A 23,747-nucleotide genomic window follows, 5' to 3' on the forward strand; every position below is an offset into this window, starting at 1 on the left:
AAATCACTAATAAGGAAAGAATTGTTTGTAACTTTCTCAGATTTTACTGTACTTCATCCAAGTACAAATAATACTGCTGCCCTGACTTAGAGCTGTTTTTCTACTCAAAAATTAGATAGGAACTGCTCTCTAGTATGCAGGACTTTTTATGTAATTTTAGCCTTCAGATACATAAACATTAGACTAAAGATAATTCTTCTAGCCAAAATATTCCAACAAAAAACAAATATGTAAAGCAACAGTACAAAAGGTACACAGAAACATAATCCAAAGATTGCTACAGCCAGTGATTTATAATACAATGAAACCCCTTATATATGTGTGTTATTTTTTAATGCTCATTAATAATCTAAGTGCTAAGAGAATTAAAAGTCTGCATGGGATTCAAGACTCAAGCCAGTGTTCTTTAAGGAATTTAAGGAATGAGATAGCAATTTTTGTGAAATTAAAACTTTAAGCTGGATCCAAGAAGATGGTGAACCGTATCATTAAGAAGACAGGATAACTGAGATGTGATACTTGTGTACAATTTAAGTTACAGGGCAAAATGTCCAGGCAGCTAAAAAGAAAAAGGACAGAGTCAGCAAGAAGGAAAGAAAACTCTAAAGTAAGGATAGGTATTAGAAGTCATGTACCAGAGAAAAGAACCATGAAATAGGGGAATGGGCCACACACAAAAGCAACTGGAACTATATTATGTGGGAGAGGATTATAAGGAAGACAAATCATATACTGAGATAAGAAATTGAGGATGATGCAGCAAATAGGACCAAATGCAATCAAGTAACATGTTGGCAGGGGCACAGAGTCAAAAAAAGGCATGGGAATGCTCACTCCTCCCCCCCATACAAGCTGTTGGATTATACCATTTTTAAATCTTTTCAAGTTAGGAGAGCATGATGTAACTCTCAAGAAAACCATGCCTGTCCATTTATCTTAAAACTTCACAAATAATGTTTGTGAAACAGATTAGAAACATTCAAACCTAATTAGTGAAACTGTTAGCAAAAAGAAAGCCAAGTAGAACTTTTTCCTTTTTCTTACTTTTTTTCTGGAAGAGTTTTTTTATCCAATACCAGTTCACAGAAAAGAAAATGTGATCTAAATGACATGTTGTGGTTCAACATCTGAATAAATCCGTATTGTTCATATCCCAAACTCATAATCCAGAACCCAGTTCCAAAAAAGAAAAAGTCCTATAGATAATTTTATTAGAGAAATTAGCAAATAGAAAGGTCTGCTTCCAATATCACCATTATCCTTTTTTCCCTTAATGCAAATGACTGTTACTTAATGAAATAAAATTTGAAAATGAAAAATTAGGATATATATTAGGATATATAACTATGTCTCCATCCATCCATCCATCCATCCATCTATCTATCTATCTACAGATAGATATATAGATATATAAATATAGATACAGTGGGGCAAAAAAGTATTTAGTCAGCCACCAATTGTGCAAGGTCTCCCACTTGAAAAGATGAGAGAGGTCTCTAATTGTCATCATAGGTAGACCTCAACTATGAGAGACAGACTGAGAAAACAAATCCAGACAATCACATTGTCTGATTTGGAAAGAATTTATTTGCAAATTATGGTGGAAAATAAGTATTTGGTCATCTACAAACAAGCAAGATTTCTGGCTCTCACAGACCTGTAACTTCTTCTTTAAGAGGCTCCTCTGTCCTCCACTCATTAGCTGTATTAATGGCACCTGTTTGAACTTGTTATCAGTATAAAAGATACCTGTCCACAACCTCAAACAATCACACTCCAAACTCCACTATGGTGAAGACCAAAGAGCTGTCGAAGGACACCAGAAACAAAATTGTAGACCTGCACCAGGCTGGGAAGACTGAATCTGCAATAGGCAAGCAGCTTGGTGTGAAGAAATCAACTGTAGGAGCAATTATTAGAAAATGGAAGACATACAAGACCACTGATAATCTCCCTCGATCTGGGGCTCCACGCAAGATCTCACCCCGTGGGGTCAACATGATTACAAGAAGGTTGAGCAAAAATCCTAGAACTACACGGGGGGACCTAGTGAATGACCTGCAGAGAGCTGGGACCAACGTAACAAAGGCAACTATCAGTAACACACTATGCTGCCAGGGTCCCCCTGCTTAAGCCAGTACATGTCTGGGCCCGTCTGAAGTTTGCTGAGAGCATTTGGATGATCCAGAAGAGGATTGGGAAAATGTCCTATGGTCAAATGAAACCAAAGTAGAACTATTTGGTAGAAACACAACTTGTCGTGTTTGGAAGAGAGAGAATGCTGAGTTGCATCCAAAGAACACCATACCTACTGTGAAGCATGGGGGTGGCAACATCATGCTTTGGGGCTATTTCTCTGCAAAGGGACCAGGACGACTGATCCGTGTACAGGAAAGAATGAATGGGGCCATGTATCGTGAGATTTTGAGTGCAAACCTCCTTCCATCAGCAAGGGCATTGAAGATGAAACGTGGCTGGGTCTTTCAGCATGACAATGATCCCAAACACACCGCCCGGGCAACGAAGGAGTGGCTTCATAAGAAGCATTTCAAGGTCCTGGAGTGGCCTAGCCAGTCTCCAGATCTCAACCACATAGAAAACCTTTGGAGGGAGCTGAAAGTCCGTGTTGCCCAGCAACAGCCCCAAAACATCACTGCTCTAGAGATCTGCATGGAGGAATGGGCCAACATACCAGCAACAGTGTGTGCCAATCTTGTGAAGACTTACAGAAAATGTTTGACCTCTGTCATTGCCAACAAAGGATATATAACAAAGTATTGAGATGAACTTTTGATATTGACCAAATACTTATTTTCCACCATAATTTGCAAATAAATTCTTTCCAAATCAGACAATGTGATTGTCTGGATTTGTTTTCTCAGTTTGTCTCTCATAGTTGAGGTCTACCTATGATGACAATTACAGGCCTCTCTCATCTTTTTAAGTGGGAGAACTTGCACAATTGGTGGCTGACTAAATACTTTTTTGCCTCACTGTATATATAACTGGCATACCTGTGGGATGTCTTCTCCTTGATGATACTCTTGGTTCGGTTGGTTCATAACAGTAAATGCTATTTGCTGGTTCAAAGAAGCTGCAATAGAATTCTTAGAAGGCATCTGCTCCTGGACAATCAATTCTGCAGGTAAAACTGACTTCTGACATACTGGCTGCTGTTGAATGTATGTTGGTTGTACTGGTGGAGGAATAAACTGTTGGTTATTGTCAACTGGTTGAAATGTCTGAGACTGCTGGAGGAGAGGAGCATGATTCAACATTCCTGACACATCTAAAGATTGTTGCATTGTATAAGCTTGTTCTGGCAGTTCTGATACAGAAGTTATAGTCTGTACTGTTTCTAGGGCAGACTGTGGGACTGTGGCTTTGTGCGACTGAGTAATAAGCTGCTGGCTAAACTCCTGATAAGAAGGCTGCGGCTGCATTTGTGGCGTGAAAGATAGCTGAGATGAGACAAAAGATGCTTGTGGCTCTGACTGTTGTCCTTCTGCAATTTTATGTGCCACATGTGGTGGATGCAGCTGCTGGTGGCCTATGCCAGAATCTTGCTGAGTAAGATATATTGTTGGCTCAGGCAGATGTGACTCAGAAGGGTAGTCGTGGGTTTTTGTGGATTGTGTTGAACAAATCTGCAATTCCATATGGCCAGCATCTCCATCCTTCGACAGATGTAAAGATTGATCAGGTAAATGCACAGCAAAACCTGGTTGATCAGTATTCTGTACTGCTAAATGAGCTTGCTGGATCTCTGGAGGTTGAGCAGTATATGTTGGCTGAGTTATATATGCTGTCTGCCCTTGATAAACATATGCTGACTGGTCCAAAGAATGTCCTGAATATCCTCCAGAACCTGCATAAACCAATGGCTCTGGGCACGGCGCCTGATTTGAGCCCTGTGCTGCGTAAGTAACATGCATCTGACATGCTGCTTGCTCTGGACCCTGCAGCTGGTTAGTTGGCTCTAGCTGCTGTTTCAGCTGCTCTGAAACTGGTGGCTTGTGTGGGGATTGTGCTGGATATATCATTTGTTCCTGGATTTGCAACTGATACTGGGTCTGGATGGGATAAGCCACCTTTTCTGAAGTTGAACCTGAGAATTCAGATTGTTGATGCATTTCCATGTCTTGCTGAGAGACAGCTGGCAACTGATCTTTGGAATTCGAATGGAGAACAAACTGCTCTTCTTTCTGCTGTTGCGGAGGCACATGAAATAACATATGTTGCATTACACAAGGATGCTGATTTGTAGAATGGTGTATCTGAGTAATATGCTGCTCTTGTTGAGGCCCCAAAGTATCTAGGGATATTTCTGGGCACTGTGAGACCTGCTGCATCATTTGTTGTGATACAGTGGAGACCTGATGAACGGGCACCATATGTTGAGATTGTGAAGCTGGCTGCCCACATGCCACCTGTTGGGGAACCAGCTGAGGTTGCTGCGAGGATGCCCCATGCTGTGTAACTTGCTGCATGGAGGCTACCTGCTGTGGAATCTGCAGGGATCCCATCTGCTGATTGGCAACTTGCTGAGATTGCAGCCCCGGTGCCATTTGCATTGATGTCCCCTGCTGCAGAACTTGCTGAGGAGAATGCTGGGGTTGAGTCATGGATGCCACCTGTTGTGGAACTTGTGGGTGTCCTTGCTGTGGCTGCTGTATAGATATCACCTGCTGTGGAACTGGCTGTGGCTGCTGTATAGATGACACTTGTTGAGGACCTTGTTGTGCCTGAACAGTTCCCATCTGCTGTGACTGCTGTATGGTTGCTGCCTGTTGAGGAACCTGCTGTGGCTGCAGTGTGGATGTCACTTGCTGTGGAATGTGAAGAACCTGCTGTGGCTGCTGTATGGGTGTCACCTGCTGTGGAATATGAAGAATATGCTGTGGTTGTTGTACGGATGGCACCTGTTGAGAGCTTTGTTGTGGCTGCTGCATAAGTGTCACCTGTTGTGGAATAAGCTTTTGCTGTTGTATGGGAGGAATATGGTGTGGTTGCTGTATGGATGCTGCCTGTTGAGATCCTTGTTGTGGCTGCTGTATGGGTGTCACCTGCTGTGAGACCTGCTGAGGAATATGTTGTGGGTGCTGTATAGATGCCACTTGCTGCGGAATATGCTGTGGCTGCTGTATGGGTGTCATCTGCTGAGGGACCTGCTGAGGAATATGCTGTAGTTGCTGTGTGGATGCTGCTTGTTGAGATACTTGTGGTTGCTGCATAGGAGTCACCTGTTGCGGAGCCTGCTGAGAAATATGTTGTGGCTGCTGTATGCAAGCTGCCTGTTGAGATCCTTGTTGTGGTTGCTGCATAGGAGTCACTTGCTGTGGAACCTGCTGAGGAATATGCTGTAGTTGCTGTATGGATGTTGCTTGTTGTGGCTGCTGTATGGGTGCCACCTGCTGTGAAACATGCTGGAAAATATGCTGTAGTTGTTGTATAGATGCCTCTTGTTGAGGACCTTGTTGTGGCTGCTGTATGGATGTCACCTGCTGAGGAATATGCTGTAGTTGCTGTATGGGTGTTGCTTGCTGAGGACCTTGTTGTGGCTGTTGTATGGGTGCCATCTGCTGTGGAACGTGCTGAAAAATGCGCTGCGGTTGTTGTATAGATGCTTCCTGTTGAGGACCTTGTTGTTGCTGTACAGGTGTCATCTGCTGTGGAACTTGTTGAAGAATATGCTGTGGCTGCTGTATAAACGCTGCCTGGGGAGGACCTTGTTGTGGCTGCTGTATGGGTGTCATCTGCTGTATAATGTGCTGCTGTTGTATGGGTGTCACCTGTTGTGGAACCTGTTGAGGCTGTTGTACGGATGCTGCCTGTTGAGGACTTTGTTGTGATTTCTGTAAGGGTGTCACCTGCTGTTGAACTTGCTGAGGGATGTGGTGTGGTTGCTGTATGGATGTCACTTGTTGTGGCATCTGTTGAGGAATATGATGGGGCTGCTGTGTGGATGTTACTTGTTGAGGATTCTGCTGGGGCTGCTGCACTGATGTGACTTGCTGTGGTGGCTGTATGGATGCCACTTGTTGGAGAATTTGCTGAGGAACTTGCTGAGGCTGGTGTATGGAGGCTGCCTGTTGGGAAATTTTCTGAGGCTGCTCTAGAATCTGCTGGGTAGAAGCTCCATGTGGAACAACTTGGGTTTGTTGTACAGATGTCGCTTGTTGAGGAACTTGCTGAGACTGCTGCATAGGCATCACTTGCTGGTGAATTTGCTGTGGTTGCTGCAAGGGCACCCCTTGTTGAGGTGGCTGCATGGATGCTACCTGCTGGGGAACTTGCTGAGACTGCTGCATTGCCATTAGGTTCTGGGGTATCTGCTGCATAGCTGCAATTTGCTGAGAAACCTGCTGTGAAGATGTCACCTGTGGAACTATTTGCTGACTTGGCTGCATAGATGCCACCTGCTCAGAAACTTGCTGTAGTTGCTGTGTTGATGGCACCTGCTGGGAAAGTTGCTTGGGTTGTTGAATAAGTCTAACACCTTGTGGAACCGACTGAAGAACTTGCATGTTGTTGACAAATTGAACTGAAGGCTGCCCATGTAGCACAGGGGACTGACTGGCAGATACCAAATTGGCAGAAGCAGTCTCTAATTCCACTGATCCCACAGCAGCTGTAGCCTGACTACTAAGTCTAGCAGCAGAGGTTAACTGTATGCTTGTTGGCATGTGTTGATTTCCCACCTGTGAGGCAGGTATATTCTGAGGAGAAGTTATTGTCAACATCTGCTGAGGAACTCCCATGATGGATCCATCCAAAGTCTGACTTTCTGCACTATAGGATACTTGGGAATCTGGAGGCTGGTAAAAAAAAAAAAGTATTTTAGATGTTGATAAAGTGATCATTTTTGTATGAAGATTTTATCCTATAAAGTGTTGTCATAAAAATAATCTTTTAAATATCATTTCACAATGAACTTTGTATATACAAAGTAACAACATACAGAATATAATGCATTGGATAAAATGTCATAAAATAATCTTTTGAACATCATTTCAAACAGAACTGGATATATAAAAAGCCGCTATATAGAATGTATTATACAAGTTAAAAATATCAGCTGTAAAATTCCATCACCTTGGCAACACTTATTCAATGTTTTAAAAGAATTACTTTAAATGGACAATTGGTATGTCTCTTGACTGTGCTCTAAAAAAAAAAAGGAAATGCTGAAAGTTTTTCACATTTTTATATTTGAGATGTCTGAGCAAAAACTGCTATTTGTGAATGTTAGTCCCATCTGGCAGTATGCATTGTAGTGAGACAGCAGTCTCTGTAGCATCCAGAAATACAACCTTTTTCACAAGTCTTTAGATTTATAAATGAGAGTGGAAAAGCTTTCAGGCACATAAATGTTCGCAGAAAAAAAGAAAGACAAGGAAATAATTAAGTTCTTCAGATTCTTTTTCACTGCCAGCTGCACTATTTGGAAGCATACTTTCATTTTAAAAAACATACTTATTTACATATAATCCATAATTTGTACTTGATGTGAAATTATATAAATTGATAAAGGTTTAATGGATGAAAACCAGATTATTTTTACTTGGAATACACCAAGTGAAATCAGTATGACTTGACTAATATAAACAAGTCTCCCTAAAGTAGACCTAATTTAATGCACTTCTCATAATTCTTTGCCATTTCCATCTTTAAATCTTAGAAAGAAAATACAAATCACAAGATTCAAGATTATGTAAATAAATATACTCTGAACAGATGGCTGTTTCCCAAATAACTGTATATGGTTTCTTAAATATCTGTATTGGGATTAATGTTTCATTATTATCTGTTTATTTATTAAATTTGTTCTTGGCCAAAAGATTCTGGGCAGCTAAAATAGAATAACAAAGGATATGTTTGCTGACAATTCCAAATTATTTAGTATTATTAAAATCAGGAGATAGCAAATAGCTAAAAATTTATCTTGCCAACACACAATGGAACAATAAATCTTAATATATTAATAAAGACTGCACTATGAAGATAAAGTCTTCTTTAAGTCAAGCTTAGTTCCTGATGACCTTATAGACACATCCATATAGTTTTCCTGGCACCAATACAGAAGTTCATTGCTACTGCTTTCTTCTGGGAACTTTTGGGTGTGCATGCTTGCTTCCAGTTTAACCTACGTTACTGGTATTCTCTTCTAAGTACTAAACAGTGTTCACTCTACTTATTTTTGGAGCCCAGCAAAGTCATTTAGGAGCTGCCACCTGCTGATACACAGAACTATGAAATATCACAAAAAGAGTGCTTAAAAGACTGGCAATCATTAGTGACATGAAATTGATACTCAGGTGTATTTGCTAATGAAGTTAGACCCCCATTTGGATCAAGCCTTATTTTATAATGCAGAGATGTATAATTTAACTGGATTAAAAAATATAATCAGATAATATACAAAAATAGCTGGGACATATAGGTAGAGCTTGACTTATGACTGTAATGGATGGTTGTAAAGCAGGTCACCTACGTGATGAACTCAATTGGCAAAAGTGCCATAAAACATGGTCATGTAATCATGGGATGCTGCAAACCATTGTAAATGCAGTCCTCTTTCTGAGCACCCAAAATGTGGTCATGTGACTGGGGGGGGTTGGAACTTCAGAACCAGCTAGTAAGTAGCTTTTGGGTGGTCTGTTTAACTTTAAATAGCTGCAGCTGCTTGTAAGTTGAGAACTACCGATACTTACCCATTTTACCTCACACCTAAGCATTTTTTCCTGAATCCTAATTTTACAATTTCATTTTCTTTGTTCTTCCCATCAGGGATTAGCCATTATTTACATCCAGGAGAATAATTCTGGAACTACAGCTTGGAGTTTTCGCAGAGAAAATAAAAGGGAGAATTAAATTTCATCCTGCTACTACAACTGCTACTTATTGAGAAATACCATCAGAAATACCAAACATACCCATTAAATTGTACTATGTAGCTTGGCTTTTAATGAGAAGCAATACTCCACTATTTCTTTCAACGATTGCCTCCATTTTATGATTCAGATGGTTAAAATGAACTTATGGGACGCTTTCAGTGATGGTTTGAAAAAAATCTGCTAGGTAATACAGTTCATTAGTGAAAAACCTTACCATCCTTGATGGGAATTGCTGAGCTGTAAGAGGAGAGGTTTGGGCTTGGAGAGTTGCAGGAGGTGCCAAATTGTGAGTAGGTAGACCAGAAGGCTGACTCTGGATTAATGGTAAAACACTGGGGTGAGCCACATTTGTTGGCAACACTGGCTGCACCTGTATAAAGAATAATTAACAGGCTTCACTTAGAAAAACAAAACAATTGTCTGTGCTTCAGCAAGATCCCCTGGTCTCATCTGGCCTATTTATACATTTTCTCATACATTCTCTAGGGAAAACAGGATATCTTCCTAGGGTTCAGAATTAATAACCAAAATATGTTCTTGGGCCTTTCTTTTTTTAGAACATTTATATAACCACCCATTTGTGCCAAAGTCCAGGCAGCCAATATATAATAATCATAATCATAATCATAATAATAAAGTTGGAAGGGACCTTGGAGGTCATCTAGTCCAACCCCCTGCTCAGGCAGGAAACCCTATACCATTTCAGACAAATGGCTACCCAGTCTCTTCTTAAAAACTTCCAGTGTTGGAGCATTCACCACTTCTGGAGGCAGGTTGTTCCACTGGTTAATTGTCCTAACTGTCAGGAAGTTTCTCCTTAGTTCTAAGTTGCTTATCTCCTTGATTAGTTTCCATCTGTTGCTTCCTGTCCTGCCTTCAGACGCTTTGGAGAATAGCTTGACTCCCTCTTCTTTGTGGCAGCCCCTGAGATATTGGAACACTGCTATCATGTCCCCCCTCATCCTTCTCTTCGTTAAACAAGACATCCCAATTCCAGCAGCCTTTCCTTACATGCTTTAGCCTCCAGTCCCCTAATCATCTTTGTTGCTCTTCTCTGTACTCTTTCTAGAGCAGTGGTTCTCAACCTTTCTAATGCCGCAACCCCATAATACAGTTCCACATGTTGTGGTGACCCCCAACCACTTATACATCACCGGGTGCCAGGAGCGTGGCCAAAGAAAAGGGGGAAAAATGGTGGACATCCTTGTTTGGCGACCCCCGTGAAATGGTCGTTCGACCCCGAATGGGGTCCCGACCCACAGGTTGAGAACCACTATTCTAGAGTCTCAACATATAATATAAAAAACAATATAAAAAACTTCTATTTACAATAAAAAAATTAAAACCATAAATACTTAAAAAAAAAAACAATTTAACACCATAGTTACATTTTAACATGCAGCCCACAATAAGTTCATCTCATCGGTCTCACCCTATGCCAGCACTTGAGGGGAAAAGCCAGGTCTTAAATGCTGTTTGGAAAGTTAAAAGAATTGGAGGGGGGGGGAGTCTAACACATTCCAGGGGGAAGGGTGTTCTATAGGGCAGGGACTGTCAGGAAAAGGCATGTTTCCTAAGTACCATAAGACGGCAACATTTAAGGGAGGGCACTAGGAGTGTGCCCACCCTGTTCTGCCCTTAGGGAGAGCAATCCTGCAGATAACCTAGTCCTGTGCCATAAGAGGGTTTTAAGGTAATAACCAGTTCCTTGAATTGCACCTGGAAGGAAACTGGGAGCCATTTGCACAATAGGATATAATGTGGGTAAAACTAGGGGGCCCCATCACTGCACATCCCATAACATTCTGGACCACTTGTAACTTCTGGGTGGTCTTCAAGGGCAACCTTGTATAAAATGCATTTCAGTAATCCAAATGGGAAGTGATTGAGGCAGGAGGACCATGAACAAGGCCTCCAGTTCAGGAAAGGGTGCAATTGGTTCACAAGATGAATCTATACAAAAGCACCCCCAGTTAAAGCTGTCACCTTTATTCCTTTCCTGGGACCAAAACTTTTTATACTGAAACACCACATGTCTCTGGGATAATGTCAGGAGGACCACACATGAAGTTCCAATTAAACTGATTTATTGCTCATGCCTACTCAACTAGATAAGGGTTGGCAGAATTCAAGGGAGGGGTGAACTTAGTCTGTTTGTGGCTACATAGAGATTCTAGGCTGATTCCTCTTTTTACTCCATCCCCAAGTTCTGCTACCTTTTCCTACAGGTGAAGCTACTTTCTTAATACAACAATATTTAATTACTATGTTATGAAGAAGACAATAGGCCTCTTACCCCTGCATTGGACTGATAATGCCCCATCAGCTGTTGAGAAGTATATATTTGTCCTTGAGCACTGCTGTTTTCAGTTTGTGAGAGATTGGGGACTTGTTGGGTGCCCATCATGTGTTCCGAGGAAAATGCCAGATTATGTTGGCTAGAGGCATCTGACAGTATAACTGATCCTGCTCCTCTCTCAGACAAGTTGTCAGCTGTGTCAGTGTGAAAAGAAAGAAAAGGCAGAATGTTCATTCTTTCAGAATAAATCAGAACCACTTCTACCTCATTCAGACAAACACTTGGGTTGTCAGGCAATGCAGTTTTATATATGCATAAAATATTTACTTCAGAAAGAATACAACAAAATGAAAGCTTCTTCCTAGGAAAGGAAAATGAGGAATACCCCAGTCTATCTTTTAAAAATTGCCACAACAGTAATTCTATCTAATACAACTAATCTGTTTAAATAAGTACAGCATCAAAAAACGTGCTATATTTATTGGGAGAGTGACCAAAGCCATCTCTATAATACATATAGGTCTAAACTCAAGCTCAAGATAATCCATTATATGCAAATCTTCAGAGGCTTTAATGCCTTCTCTATTAGGTTGGCTAGATATGAAATACTGGATACTGGCTCATAGTTGTTAAAGTCAGCATTGTCTAATAAAAGCTTCTTAAGTAGTGGCTTCATCATCCTTTTTTAAACAATCTAAAAGACAGGACAGGACAGGACAGGACGGAATCCTTAAAAGCCCTTAGAAGCCAAGCTAGGAAGGCATCAAACAAGTAACAGTACAAATTGAACTGAGAATTTACTTATTTATAAGGGATCAAGCAACAAAACTGATGATGTTACAGAAGAATTCTAGGTATGATGCTGCCTAAAATGAAGCAAAACCCAACATAAATCTGAAAAGTGTTATTCATAAAGTACTGTGTAAACTGCTCACAGTGGCTATCAGATTGTATCTGTCAGGTCCACCATCACTGGTCTGTGCCCTGTTGGTGTCCTGCCACTAAGAAGGGGGGAGGAAGGGGGTTTATAGAGTGCTATTGCTGTAACTTCAAACCTGGGAAATAGGGAGGGGGGGATGACAATGGAAGAAGACCAGATCTCTCCTAAACTAGCTTGTACCAGGATCTTCAAGACCGTTTGCCCTGAGAATGGAATGTTACCAGTTTGACACCTTAGAGTTTCTCAAAACATCTTACCGGCATCGCATTGGCTGACCAGGGGACTGGTCATGGGTGGAGGGAGTAGGAAAGGAAAAGAATAGCTTTGTATTTTGCACAGGAACACCAGATTCCACCTGACTTTACTGCAAACAGTTTCTTTCAGTAAACGTTCCTCTGCTTCAACCAAATGGAATCACGAATCTTACTTTCCTGAGAGAGTAGACTGGGGCAGGCCTGACAGTATCAGAACACTGGACACAGTTACTGGTTATTGGACCATCAGAATTCTCTTGGACTGATTCCATGGATGTAACCAGGCGGAAAATAATTACTACTTTCATTCGCCTAATTGCTGTGACATAAGGCTCTATAAATAAGCATGCATTTTGTCCAGCTGGATTCATTTGGGACCTGCAAATTTCTGCCCTCACATTTCATACATAGCATGCAATTGCTCTATGAACCATGAAGCATTCAAGGCACTGACTGACACAAGACAGGGGGAATTTAGGAGCTGTCACATTAAATGCTGAAACTTCATTATTCCACATCTTAACCAAAGCACTATTGTGGTTTCAAGTTTGAGAAAAACGCTCCTCAGACGAAATCCACAGGATCCAACAGCTTCCAGGGAGCAACTTGTTCTGCTCTTTACTCTCGTGGTGGAGAATATGATGAAGTCGCAAATGCTTTTTCAGTGAATTCAGCTTTGACACTGACACTAGCTCACTGCTCTAGATTCATTGTCATAGTTTTCTTCTAAAACGTCTATTGGGAGGGAGTTGTCTCTGCTTAGCTCTCCTTTATTTTTATTTAATTTAAATAGATTTTTTATCAATATTATTTTCATAAATAACGTACCAGCAGATTTACCCAATACCTCTTCCTTCTCTTATTTTCCCCACAACAACCCTGTGAAATAGGTTGGACTGAGAGATAATGACTGGCCCAAGGTCACCCAGCTGGCTTTCATGCCTAAGGCACAACTAGAACTCAGAGTCTCCTGGTTTCTAGCCTGGTGCCTTCAACACTAGACCAACTGACTCTTAGCAGTTAAAATGACTTTATGCTGGCGGTATTGAACAGAATGAAGGACTAGCAAGTTTGAGAAGATGGCTCATTCACGTTTTGCCATCAGAGAAATAAAAGATAGAAACCAACTGAAAGAAGCAGCAATTTTCAATAATCACAACTGGCTATCTCTTAAAGTTCTGAAAACAGGCTCCCTCCCAATAAAGTTTCAAGTAATTTGTGAAAGTAATGAAAGTTTCTAAATGAGCAGCTGAAAAGCTACTCTGGATAGCTACTATTGCTCTTCAAAAATGTAAATGCATTAAAGATAACATATGAACGCATTCGTTCATTATTATAGCTTCATTAGTTCCACATAATATATTAATAATTCCCTTCATTAACATTAACTTCAGCTCCCCATAATATATATTAGCTAACAATTCGGCCCAGGTTAAATTCTACAGAAAGAAACCACAGTCCTTTATATGCTAAAGGACTGTCAATAAAGCAGCAAAAAAGGAGCCAAAAGCTCAGACACCTCAGATAGGACATTTCCTGAACAAAATGAAACCCTTATTGTTTATTTAATAATAAATAGTGTGTATTAAGTGTCTAGGATTGCTCATTACCAGTGAGGGAAAAGCTGTGCTGCATTTGTTGAAGGATGTGTTGTCTGGCATGTTGATCAACTTCTGTTTCCTCACACTCCGTCTTGCTTGGCTGAGAAGGTGGGGTGAACGATGAGCCTTGTGGCTGAAGTAAGGGGAGTCCACTTGGAAGCTGACTTTGGGAGTCCCTCCTTTCCTCCAGGTTGCCCACCTGCCTTTGCTCCCGTGTCTTCTTGATTAGGGTGACACGATCACGAATGGATTTAGCCACAGCTTTGGAATCACTTTCATGGAAGAATCCCGACTTTACCTAAAAAAAAAAAAATAAACAAAAACAAAAATTCAGATAAAGTCAGTTCTGTTACCTATCAATTTAGTCTTTCAAAGTTTATCCACCAATGTTTCGCAATTAAAACTAATCTGTATTTGCACATTAGAGATCAGAATCCCATGGCAACAGACCTTACCCTGCATGAATGCCAAATTGGACCTGGACTCATTGCTCAGAGCTCCAGATGAACAATAAGTACTGTAATAATGAACAGACAAGTAGATATAAAATTCCTTTTCAGTTTGGTATTATCTAGCTAACTAGCAGCCAGGAGGCTATTTCAATATTATTCATGTCTGTCATTCTAATTGATTATGTAGCGATTGCAATGATTCAGGTTTTAGCAAAGGAGCTAAGAATCATAGAGCTATCAACATAAAATGTATGTTGTTGCAAATACCCTAGAAAAATTAATGGTACCAAGTTCAGTAAGTTTAACATTACTAAATACTTGGTGAACCCATTTAATGTTGCACTAAAGATTCCAATTACAATTGTTACATTTTTTTCTTCCATTTTCAATCTCAAAATATCAATAAATCATGATCTTTTGTTATTTTCTCCAGTTGTTTTTCATCAATTTGACTGCCTCCAAGTATTGCCATATCAATGAACCACACCTGTTTTCTATAAGAGTAATATCTTGTGTGAGAGTCACTTTGGTGTAGTGGTTTCTAGTCCTCCTTAGATCCAAAGCATCTGGATGACTTTGGGCCAAGGAAGAAAGCAATCCAAAAATATTGGCAAAAAAAAAAATTATGGTCTTGTCCGGACAATTTGCAGGAATCAATAATGACTCAGCCAGAAAAAAAAACTGGTACATCTTATGTTCTAAGTGGCTATTAGTTTGACTTTGAAATTCCACAATTTTAATCTTTTTATTTTGCAAAACATTTTCAGGCATATGGTCATATAGTAGTAGCATTTACAAACTGTAAACCTGTATTTTCTCTTCAAATTCCAATTTAATTTCCGATTTTTGCAATCCTATCATGGTTTTTATCTTCTGAGTGATGTTACAATTAAAGATACAATCTAGAGTACTATTCTTAATTTTAAATAATTGGCATTTGGTATTTTGGAAATATGCTCAATTTTATCTTTGGTGGCATTGATTTGTAAATCTTGTTCCAGACTTGCCAGATTCTGCCAATGTAGCTTTACAATAAAGTAGAATTAGCTCATTTGGTCGTGATTTCTATTTGGTTTACCCTGCAAGGCTGATATCAATCTTAAAATAAGAAAGTACTATTCTCCACCCCAACTTCTCCTATACAGCCTGAAAAATTAGAGAGGGTCGCTTCTGAGCCTCTTACCCTGCTCAGTGATTTAATTTAAACTTTTTTTTAACTTTGTCCTGCAATAAATCAGAAGGTTCTATTAATCCTAAGTATTTTTATTACGATTGATAAAAAGTCCCCTTGTGTTCCACTGAGACTATTACCATTTCTTTCAAATTATCATATATTAGTATAATTTCAGTAAACAGTTTGAGTGCTGTAAGCAGGCACTCAAGATATAGGCCTGAGGCTGTCAGAATAGGTTCCCCCCCCCCTTGTTTTTCTATACAAGAAATTTCTTCCAGATGTCATCCATTCTTTATTGTTTGCAGATCATTCAGCTGTGTGCTAGCCTGTAGTACAGACTTTCCAGACTTGACTTTTGAGCCAAAAACCATGTAGTTTATCTTTTGGGGAGGGGGCAGGAGGCACTCTAGTTTTCAATCTTTCTCATTTGTATCTGAACCATTTATTTTCATATCAGTACATTTTCCATTGCTTACCCAACAAATGCTTTTCCAATTCTGTTAATCTATTGTGCTTTTTAAAACCACTCTTTTACTGAATTGTTTTCCATAAATTTTCTAATATGTATTTATTTTTTCTTTATATGTAGGTACTTCTTATTTTTTTTCTTGGCCAGCTTCTAGACTTTTGTAAAACAAATATGGGTTAATTTTAGGCAAATAAGCAGGAAAAACAAAGATTGCAAAGAAAGCAAAAAGTTATTTGCTTTAATGTTGGGAATATTCTTTATGATTCATTTGACTTTTTTATCTTCTCAGCCAATTGATATGCTGACTGGTGAGCTGCAACATTTCTATTTCCCAAGATCAGAGTTACATTTGTATGGTTTTCATAACATCATTTGCTATTAGTTGTCCAGAATTCACAGCATCTGTAATTTCAGCTTGTTTGGTTAACACCCAGTTATCGTTTCTGATCCATTCAACTCAGTATCAGAGAAAACCTTGCTTTTCGTAGCCACATGATGCTGATCCCTTAACACCTCTTATGTAGTCATTCATTCTGGGAATTTCTGTTTTAAAATTTGAACCATATTCATTTGAAATCCCCTTTCTGATGGTCTAGATTTGTAGTAACAATTTATTTTCCAGTTTTGTTCACCTCTCAGTTACTTTGCAGTTTCTCGGCCTGTTTGTCTAGCATTTGCTGATTTAGGCAAGAGCTGAACTGGTAGCAAAAACTGCTTTCTGGTTTTCACTACTGGAAATGGGTTACTATTATATTATGATAATTTCTTCTTTTTCCATCATCATCACTGAATATTTATTCCCCAAAAGTTTACTTTTTTAAAGTTCAGTTTTAATAGAACAATTACAGGTAGTTCTTGACTTACAACAGTTCATTTAGTGACCATTCAAAGTTATAATGGCACTGAAAAAAGTGACTTATGACCGTTTTTCACACTTACAACCATTGCAGCATCTCTATGGTCAAGTGATCAAAATTCAGAAGCTTGGCAACTGACTCATATTTATGACAGTTGCAGTGCCCCAGGATCATGTGATCACCTTTGGCAACCTTCTGAGAAGCAAAGTCAATGGGGAAACCAGACTCACTAAAAAACTGTGTTATTAACTTAACAACTGCAGTGATTCACTGAAGAACTGTGGCAAGAAAGGTCATAAAATGGGGCAAAATTCACTTAACAACTGCCTTACCTAGCAACAGAAATATTGGGCTCAGTTGTGGCCATTAAGTCAAGGACTGCCTATAGTAGATAAGTCATTCGTTTGTAACTGCTTAGAATTTATTAAACAGAACAAGTTAAATTCTGCAACTACAACTAAAGTATAATAACCCCAGCATATCACAAAAACATCTGCAATGTGCCAAATATTACTTCCCACATACTTGAAATATTCATAAAGCACTTCTGGGACATACTGACTGGGATCCTACATAATGGTATATTACATTTGCAATTTCTTATCTTATTCATTTGTTTATTCTTAGCTTAATGCAAATCCATTATTTACAGGTTTGTTTTATATGCAAACTAGGGCACAATGACTTGAAAACACAGATAAAGAAAGCATTCAAGCACTGCTCTTGTGCTAAATGGAACTATTAAAGGAGAGAGTCTTAATTGCCATCTGCTGAGCAAGGTCTGTAAACCCAATCTACCCTCAAAAAAAAAAAAAAAAACAGAAAAGGGATCCAAAAAATGCATTAAAGATCCATTTCATGAGGCAAGGGATCATGGGACCACTTACAAAACTTCACAGTTGGCTGGTGGGTAGGTGATGCTTAAGCAGTAGCCTTCTGCCAGCATATATTTTATATGAAATGAACAGATGCATTGCCATGTCTCCTTTCAGTAACATCAGCTGTCATTTGTCAGATTCCTCTGTGGCCAAATGTTTTATAAAAACAAAACCAAGGCAACAGTGAGGCAAAATGAAGAATCTACAGTCTAAACACATTTTTCTTTTCTTGGGCACAGGATGATAAAAAGAAGCAAAACAAAAGGAGGAAAGTAGAGACTGTTCATAGTAATACAGTAACTTGCTTATTTTAACCTCAAAACATGGTAATCAAAATTTGGCAAAAGCTTAGCTGATGAGGAAAATATTTATTCAGCGAGGACAACCAGACCAGTCTCCTAGGTGGAGATTGAATGAAATGCTATTGCTAAAAGAATTGGTGGTGGAAGACTGTAGAAGGTTTTGAGAATAATTTTAATAAAGGTAGAGAAGGAAGGATGAAATTTTATAAGTTATTTTTTACAACACAATAGAGAAACTTAAAAGGAAAGGCAAGAGAAAATGCAAATGATTCTGGATGAGACAAAAATGGGTGAAAATTTTAAAAAATCTCCAGGGATGATCATTAATTAAATTAAGCTTCTGCAGAGACAATCATCTATGTTAACAGTAAGAGAGATGGAAATAAAGATGAACTATGCAAAATAAATAAATTTTGAATTTCCACATAAACTGAGGAGATGGTTGGCATACAAACTGTGAAAAGAAAAAGGAAGTGATATTAAAGTGTCAAGAAAGAAATACTGTAGTAACAGATTAACGATCAGAGATAAACTTTGAATGGACCTATAACAATAAGGTAACTATATGAAGGTGTTCCAAAGATTAAAACAGGAAAGATAGCTGATCGAGATGGGCTGCTGCCTCTTATTATAAATGTTTTGAAGATGAATTTTTACAACAAACGATGAATATTATTTTGCAGTATGGAAAGATTCCTGATAGCTGGAAGGAGGTTAATATAATATTAATACCTAAAAAGGGATAAGATTTGAGTTTAACAGGAAACCATCAACCAATATATTTACTGAATAATGATTATAAACTGTTTACTACGATTTTGGCCAAAAGGTTGAGAATAATTTTACAGATTTTTTTTTACCTAAAAGAGAAGTGCGAGATAATATTAGAAACACTTTGAATATTTAGGAATATTTGGAGCAACATAATGAAAAAACAAGCTGCATCGATATGCAGAGAAAGCCTTAAAGTGGATTTTTGATTTAATGTTCTGGAATATATGAAACTTGGATATAATTTTACTATATGAGTAAGGTCGATTTATACTTCTTAGAAAGCACAAATAATTGTTAATGGGCATTAACAAAATACTGTGAGATTCAAAAAGGGCAAGATAAGGATGTCCATTGTCTCCAATTTTGTTCATTTCAGCTCTTGAGATATTGAACAGAGATATAAGATCAGATCAGGGAATTATGAGAGTTAAGATTATAAGTGAAACTTACAAGGTACAAGGTTAAGAAAAGAAATGGCAGATGAAGATAAATTGCCGATGTACCAGGATTTAAGAAATTTGATTATAATACACAGATGGAACAATGGGAAAATATATAGTTAAAAGGTTTGAAATCTACATTGTGTTATGATCTCAAAGATAATTTTTATAAAATGATGTATCATTGATACAAGATGCCAGAGAAATTCCCTAGAACAGTGGTTCTCAACCTTTCTAATGCCGCGACCCCATAATACAGTTCCCCATGTTGTGGTGACCCCCAACCACTTATATATCACCGGGTGCCAGGGGTGTGGCCAAAGAAAAGGGGGGAAAAATGGCGGACAGCCTTGTTTGGCGACCCCCGTGAAATGGTCGTTCGACCCCAAATGGGGTCCCGACCCACAGGTTGAGAACCACTGCCCTAGAAGGTATAAAAGGACATCAAACATATGTTGGAAATGCTCAATCTTTTTCTTTTAGGATTAATGGATAAACTGGGAAAAAAAGGCATGGAAAACTGTTACAATATGATCACAGTACCGACATTACTATCTGCGCAGTCATGAAAAGATTCAATACTACCTATTATGGAGAAATGGTTAATGAAGTTGATGAATAAATTAATTTCTTTGATTAGAGAAAAGACATTATTACATTTATTACTCACTGGAAGCATCTTATGGACTTTTTGTGTAAAAATGAACAAAATGAATATGATAATGGTTTTGATGATCAAACAGGATAGATTATAGAAAGAAGAGTAGTGTGATGTCACCTTAGAGAGAGAGAGAGATCAAAATATTTTATACTTATAACTGCTACAACAAATACCGGAAGCCACTTCTTATATTTTTACTTTCTTTCTTTTCTTTTTCTTTATTTTTTTCTTGCATTTTATATTTTCTTTTATTTATTTCCCTTTTTTCTTTCTTACTTTCTAAGTTTCTGTTAGCTTCTATCTTCTTGATTAAAAGTTGCAATGAAAATTATACATATATATATATATATATATATATATATATATATATATATATATATATATATATATATATATATATATGAGAAAACAAATAGTTTTCACCTGCCCCGTAGCCCTTCTTAGCTTATGAGGTATCCTAAAAGAATCATGCCTTGTAAATAAAGCTCAAAGTATCAATGAATATATTTTAGATATTACAATGCAATTAACAGCCTCAGCATGATAAATCTTTGTGAATCTAAATGAATTTATTCATTTATCCATAATTTATAAACTACCTCCCATAATAATTAACAAGATTGTTTATAACCCTAAGCTAAAAGATAATAAAACAAAACTGCAACAAAAGGCAGAAAAAAGGAATATAAAAATGGATCAATTTAATTATTTATAATTCTTCTAGACTGTTAAAAAAAAAAGTGAGAAAATGGGGATGTTTCCTGCTTCCCCCATTTGCAAACAGAAAATTACAGCTAAACTAGAATAACAGTCTTGACAAGCAGCAGAAGAAAGCTATTAAGGATAAGGTTTCCTTCCCCAGCACCATGACTTTTATCCAAATTCCATTTTCCTCTTTTACATCAGTTGTTAGGAACAGTTTTCTAACTGTAGCTCTTTTATAAAATGGAGATTTTCCAATTTTGAGAGTAACATTTATAAATACTTCCCCTGCAAATGACGTATACTATAAGGCAAAAGAGAAAGAAGCAAAGCAATGACCAAAAACACCCACCATTTCACAAGCCACTTCCTCTGGGATATCTGTTTCCACATTGAAACTGAACTCTATTGCTTCATTGTCTTTGTGCTTTCCTTTCAGCTTCTTGGGATCTTCTACCCAAAGTCTCAAAGCCAAAGAGGGATGCAGCCCATCCTCCTCTTCCTCTGCCAGCTCCACTCTGAGTCCCGTGTCTTCCGCGAAGAAAGCATGGTTCAAGAGGTCTTTGATGGATAGCCTGAAATATATTGAACATAAAACAGTATGAAAGATGACTGAAAGTTCCTTCAGTATCCCAAACACGTATTATTGTAATTGCTGAGCATTTCTTTTCAAAATTATTATACTTCTTCCCTTAGAAATAGCCCAAAACTGGAATACAGGTAGTTCACGAGTTACAACAGTTCATTTAGTGACTGTTCAAAGTTACAAGGGCACTGAAAAAAAGTGACTTATAATCATTTTTCACACTTACAAACATTGCAGCAGCCCTGTAGTCACGTGATCAAAATTCAGATGCTTGCCACTAACTCGTATTTATGATGGTTGCAGTGGCCCAGGATCAGGTGATCACCTTTTGTCCCCTTCTGACAAGCAAACTCAATGAGGAAACCAGACTCACTTAACAACCGCATTGCTAAATAAACAACCACAGTGATTCACTTAACAACTATGGCAGGAAAGGTCATAAAATGGGGCAAAATTCACTTAACAAATATCCCACTTAGCAACAGAAATTTTGAGCTTAATTGTGGCCGCAAGTCGAGGACTACCTGTACCTATATCGTTTAATATATATATAGTTTATCTTTTGGAACAAATATCCTTCCCCCGATAGGATTCACAAGAAATTAAAAGCCAGCAATAATTTAAATACAAATAAAACAAATCCAGGAACACCATCTACTCAAAGGAAGAGTCAGATGAAGTCAAATGAACTCCTTTAGGAGAGCATCTGAGACAATCTTTGCTCTCTTCACCACTTGCGTATTGCAATAGACTTGCATCAGTGGGAGGATGCAAATGCCACAGGTCTTTCCTGCTTTCTCTTATCCTTGAACAGGCTCTTTGGGAGCCTCTCTCATTTACAAAAGGGTACTTTCACACAATTCTTAGGGATTTCCCCTTTGTCCCACAGCTCCGGGAGTCAGAAGGAACTTCCATCATACCATTGTCACTTCTACTCCCCAATCCCCCAAAAGCAGGCTGAAGAAGCGCCAGGTCTGATAAAAAGATGAAAACAGAAATTACCCCACTCTAGGCAAAAGAAAAATAAAATAAAGAGATTGCACCATTTATTATTTATTTTATTCATTCCATTTTTATGAAGGCCCTCTCACTGAAATGGCGACGCTGGGTTGCTTACAATATTAAAAAAAAGTAAAGAATAAATACAAAGCAATTAAAATTAGGAGAGTTAAATAGAAAAGCTAACTACCAAGATGATGGGCACCCTGTCAGGGCCGGGTCCCAAGTCAAACAGCAGAGCCAAGTTTTCTGCTCTTCCACAATGGCAGGAGTGTGGGGGCAGACCTTACCTCCAGTGAGAAAATATTCCAGGGGGCAGGGGCCACAGCAGACCCCGCCAGCCAAAATTCTTTGGCAGACAGGATGCAAAGTAGGCCTTTTCTGCTGGAATGAGTGGGGCAGGCGAATCCTATTAGGGTGAGATGACTCCTCAGATACCCCAGACCCATGCTATACCGGGCTTTAAAGACCAAGAACTTGAATTAGACCCAGAAGCAAACAGCAGCCAGTGCAACTTGTGTAAAAGTGGTCTCACATGTGCCACCCAACGGGCCTCTAGAAGTGTCTGCGCTGCTGCTGCATTCTATACCACCTGTAGCTTCTGAATACTCTTCAAGGGTAGCTCACGTAGAGGGTTTTGCAGTAATCCAACTGAGAGATGATCAGGACATGAATGACTGCACGCAGGGCCTCACCATCCAGAAAAGGGCACAACTGGCACACAACACAAAGTTGCAAAAGGCTCTCCTACACTCAACTGTCACCTACTCATAGAGAAAGAGTCACAAATCTAGGAGAACCCCAGATTGTATACCAGTCTGTCTGGGGTAGAGCAAACCCATCAAGAACTAAAGATGGTAATGCCCAGATCCCAAGCACCCTTGAACCCACAACCACTCCATTTTAACAGGTTCAGTTGAAGCCTATTATCCCCCATCCAAACCACCACAGCCTCCAGGTACTGCAAGGGGGCAGCCACAATACGTAACTTGGGTCACCAGAGACAGAGATATAAAGTTGGGTATCATCTGCATATTGATGATATCTCTCCCTATGGCATTGGATGATCTCACCCAGGGGTTCCATGAGAAGTTAAAAAGATGCGGAGAGAGTACCAAGCCCTACAGTACACTACAAAGGAGCACTCATGGAATGGACCTCTCACTCCCTATCAACACTGCTTGGAACCAACTTGAAGAGAGGAGCTGAACCAGCGTAATACTGCACTGCTCAGCCCCAGTTCTTGTAGCTGGCCCAAAAGTATACCACGGTTGATGGTATTGAAAGCTGCTGAGAAGAGCAACGATGGATGAAGTAGCCCATTCTGGTCCACTACTGCGACCCATGCCATCTCTGTCCCATAATCAAGCCTGAAACCTGAATGAAAGGGGCCCAGATAATTTGTTTCATCCAGGACCTTTTGAAGCTGTAGCACAACCACTTTTTCCACCAGCTTCTCTAA

General features: G+C 39.1%; 1 protein-coding gene across 4 annotated transcripts in view; it reads right to left on the minus strand.

Annotated features, from left to right (window-relative positions):
- Window positions 1-23,747, minus strand: part of WNK3 (WNK lysine deficient protein kinase 3) — a 93,390-nt gene that overhangs the window by 35,996 nt on the left and 33,647 nt on the right. For all 4 annotated transcript variants that reach the window (XR_005559509.1, XM_039366052.1, XM_039366054.1 and 1 more), the window contains exons 6-10: window positions 21,053-21,275; window positions 14,001-14,289; window positions 11,194-11,390; window positions 9,112-9,267; window positions 3,015-6,818 (exon numbers count right to left, since the gene is read on the minus strand). Coding sequence is in view for 3 of the 4 variants with exons in the window: in XM_039366052.1 (XP_039221986.1) it covers window positions 3,015-6,818; window positions 9,112-9,267; window positions 11,194-11,390; window positions 14,001-14,289; window positions 21,053-21,275 (4,669 nt within the window). In the remaining variant the exon portion in view is untranslated. The remainder of the gene's footprint in view (window positions 1-3,014; window positions 6,819-9,111; window positions 9,268-11,193; window positions 11,391-14,000; window positions 14,290-21,052; window positions 21,276-23,747) is intronic.

The sequence above is a fragment of the Crotalus tigris genome, unplaced genomic scaffold, assembly GCF_016545835.1.
Source record: "Crotalus tigris isolate CLP2741 ecotype Arizona unplaced genomic scaffold, ASM1654583v1 scf7180000020218.1340706, whole genome shotgun sequence".
Lineage (NCBI taxonomy): Eukaryota > Metazoa > Chordata > Lepidosauria > Squamata > Viperidae > Crotalus > Crotalus tigris.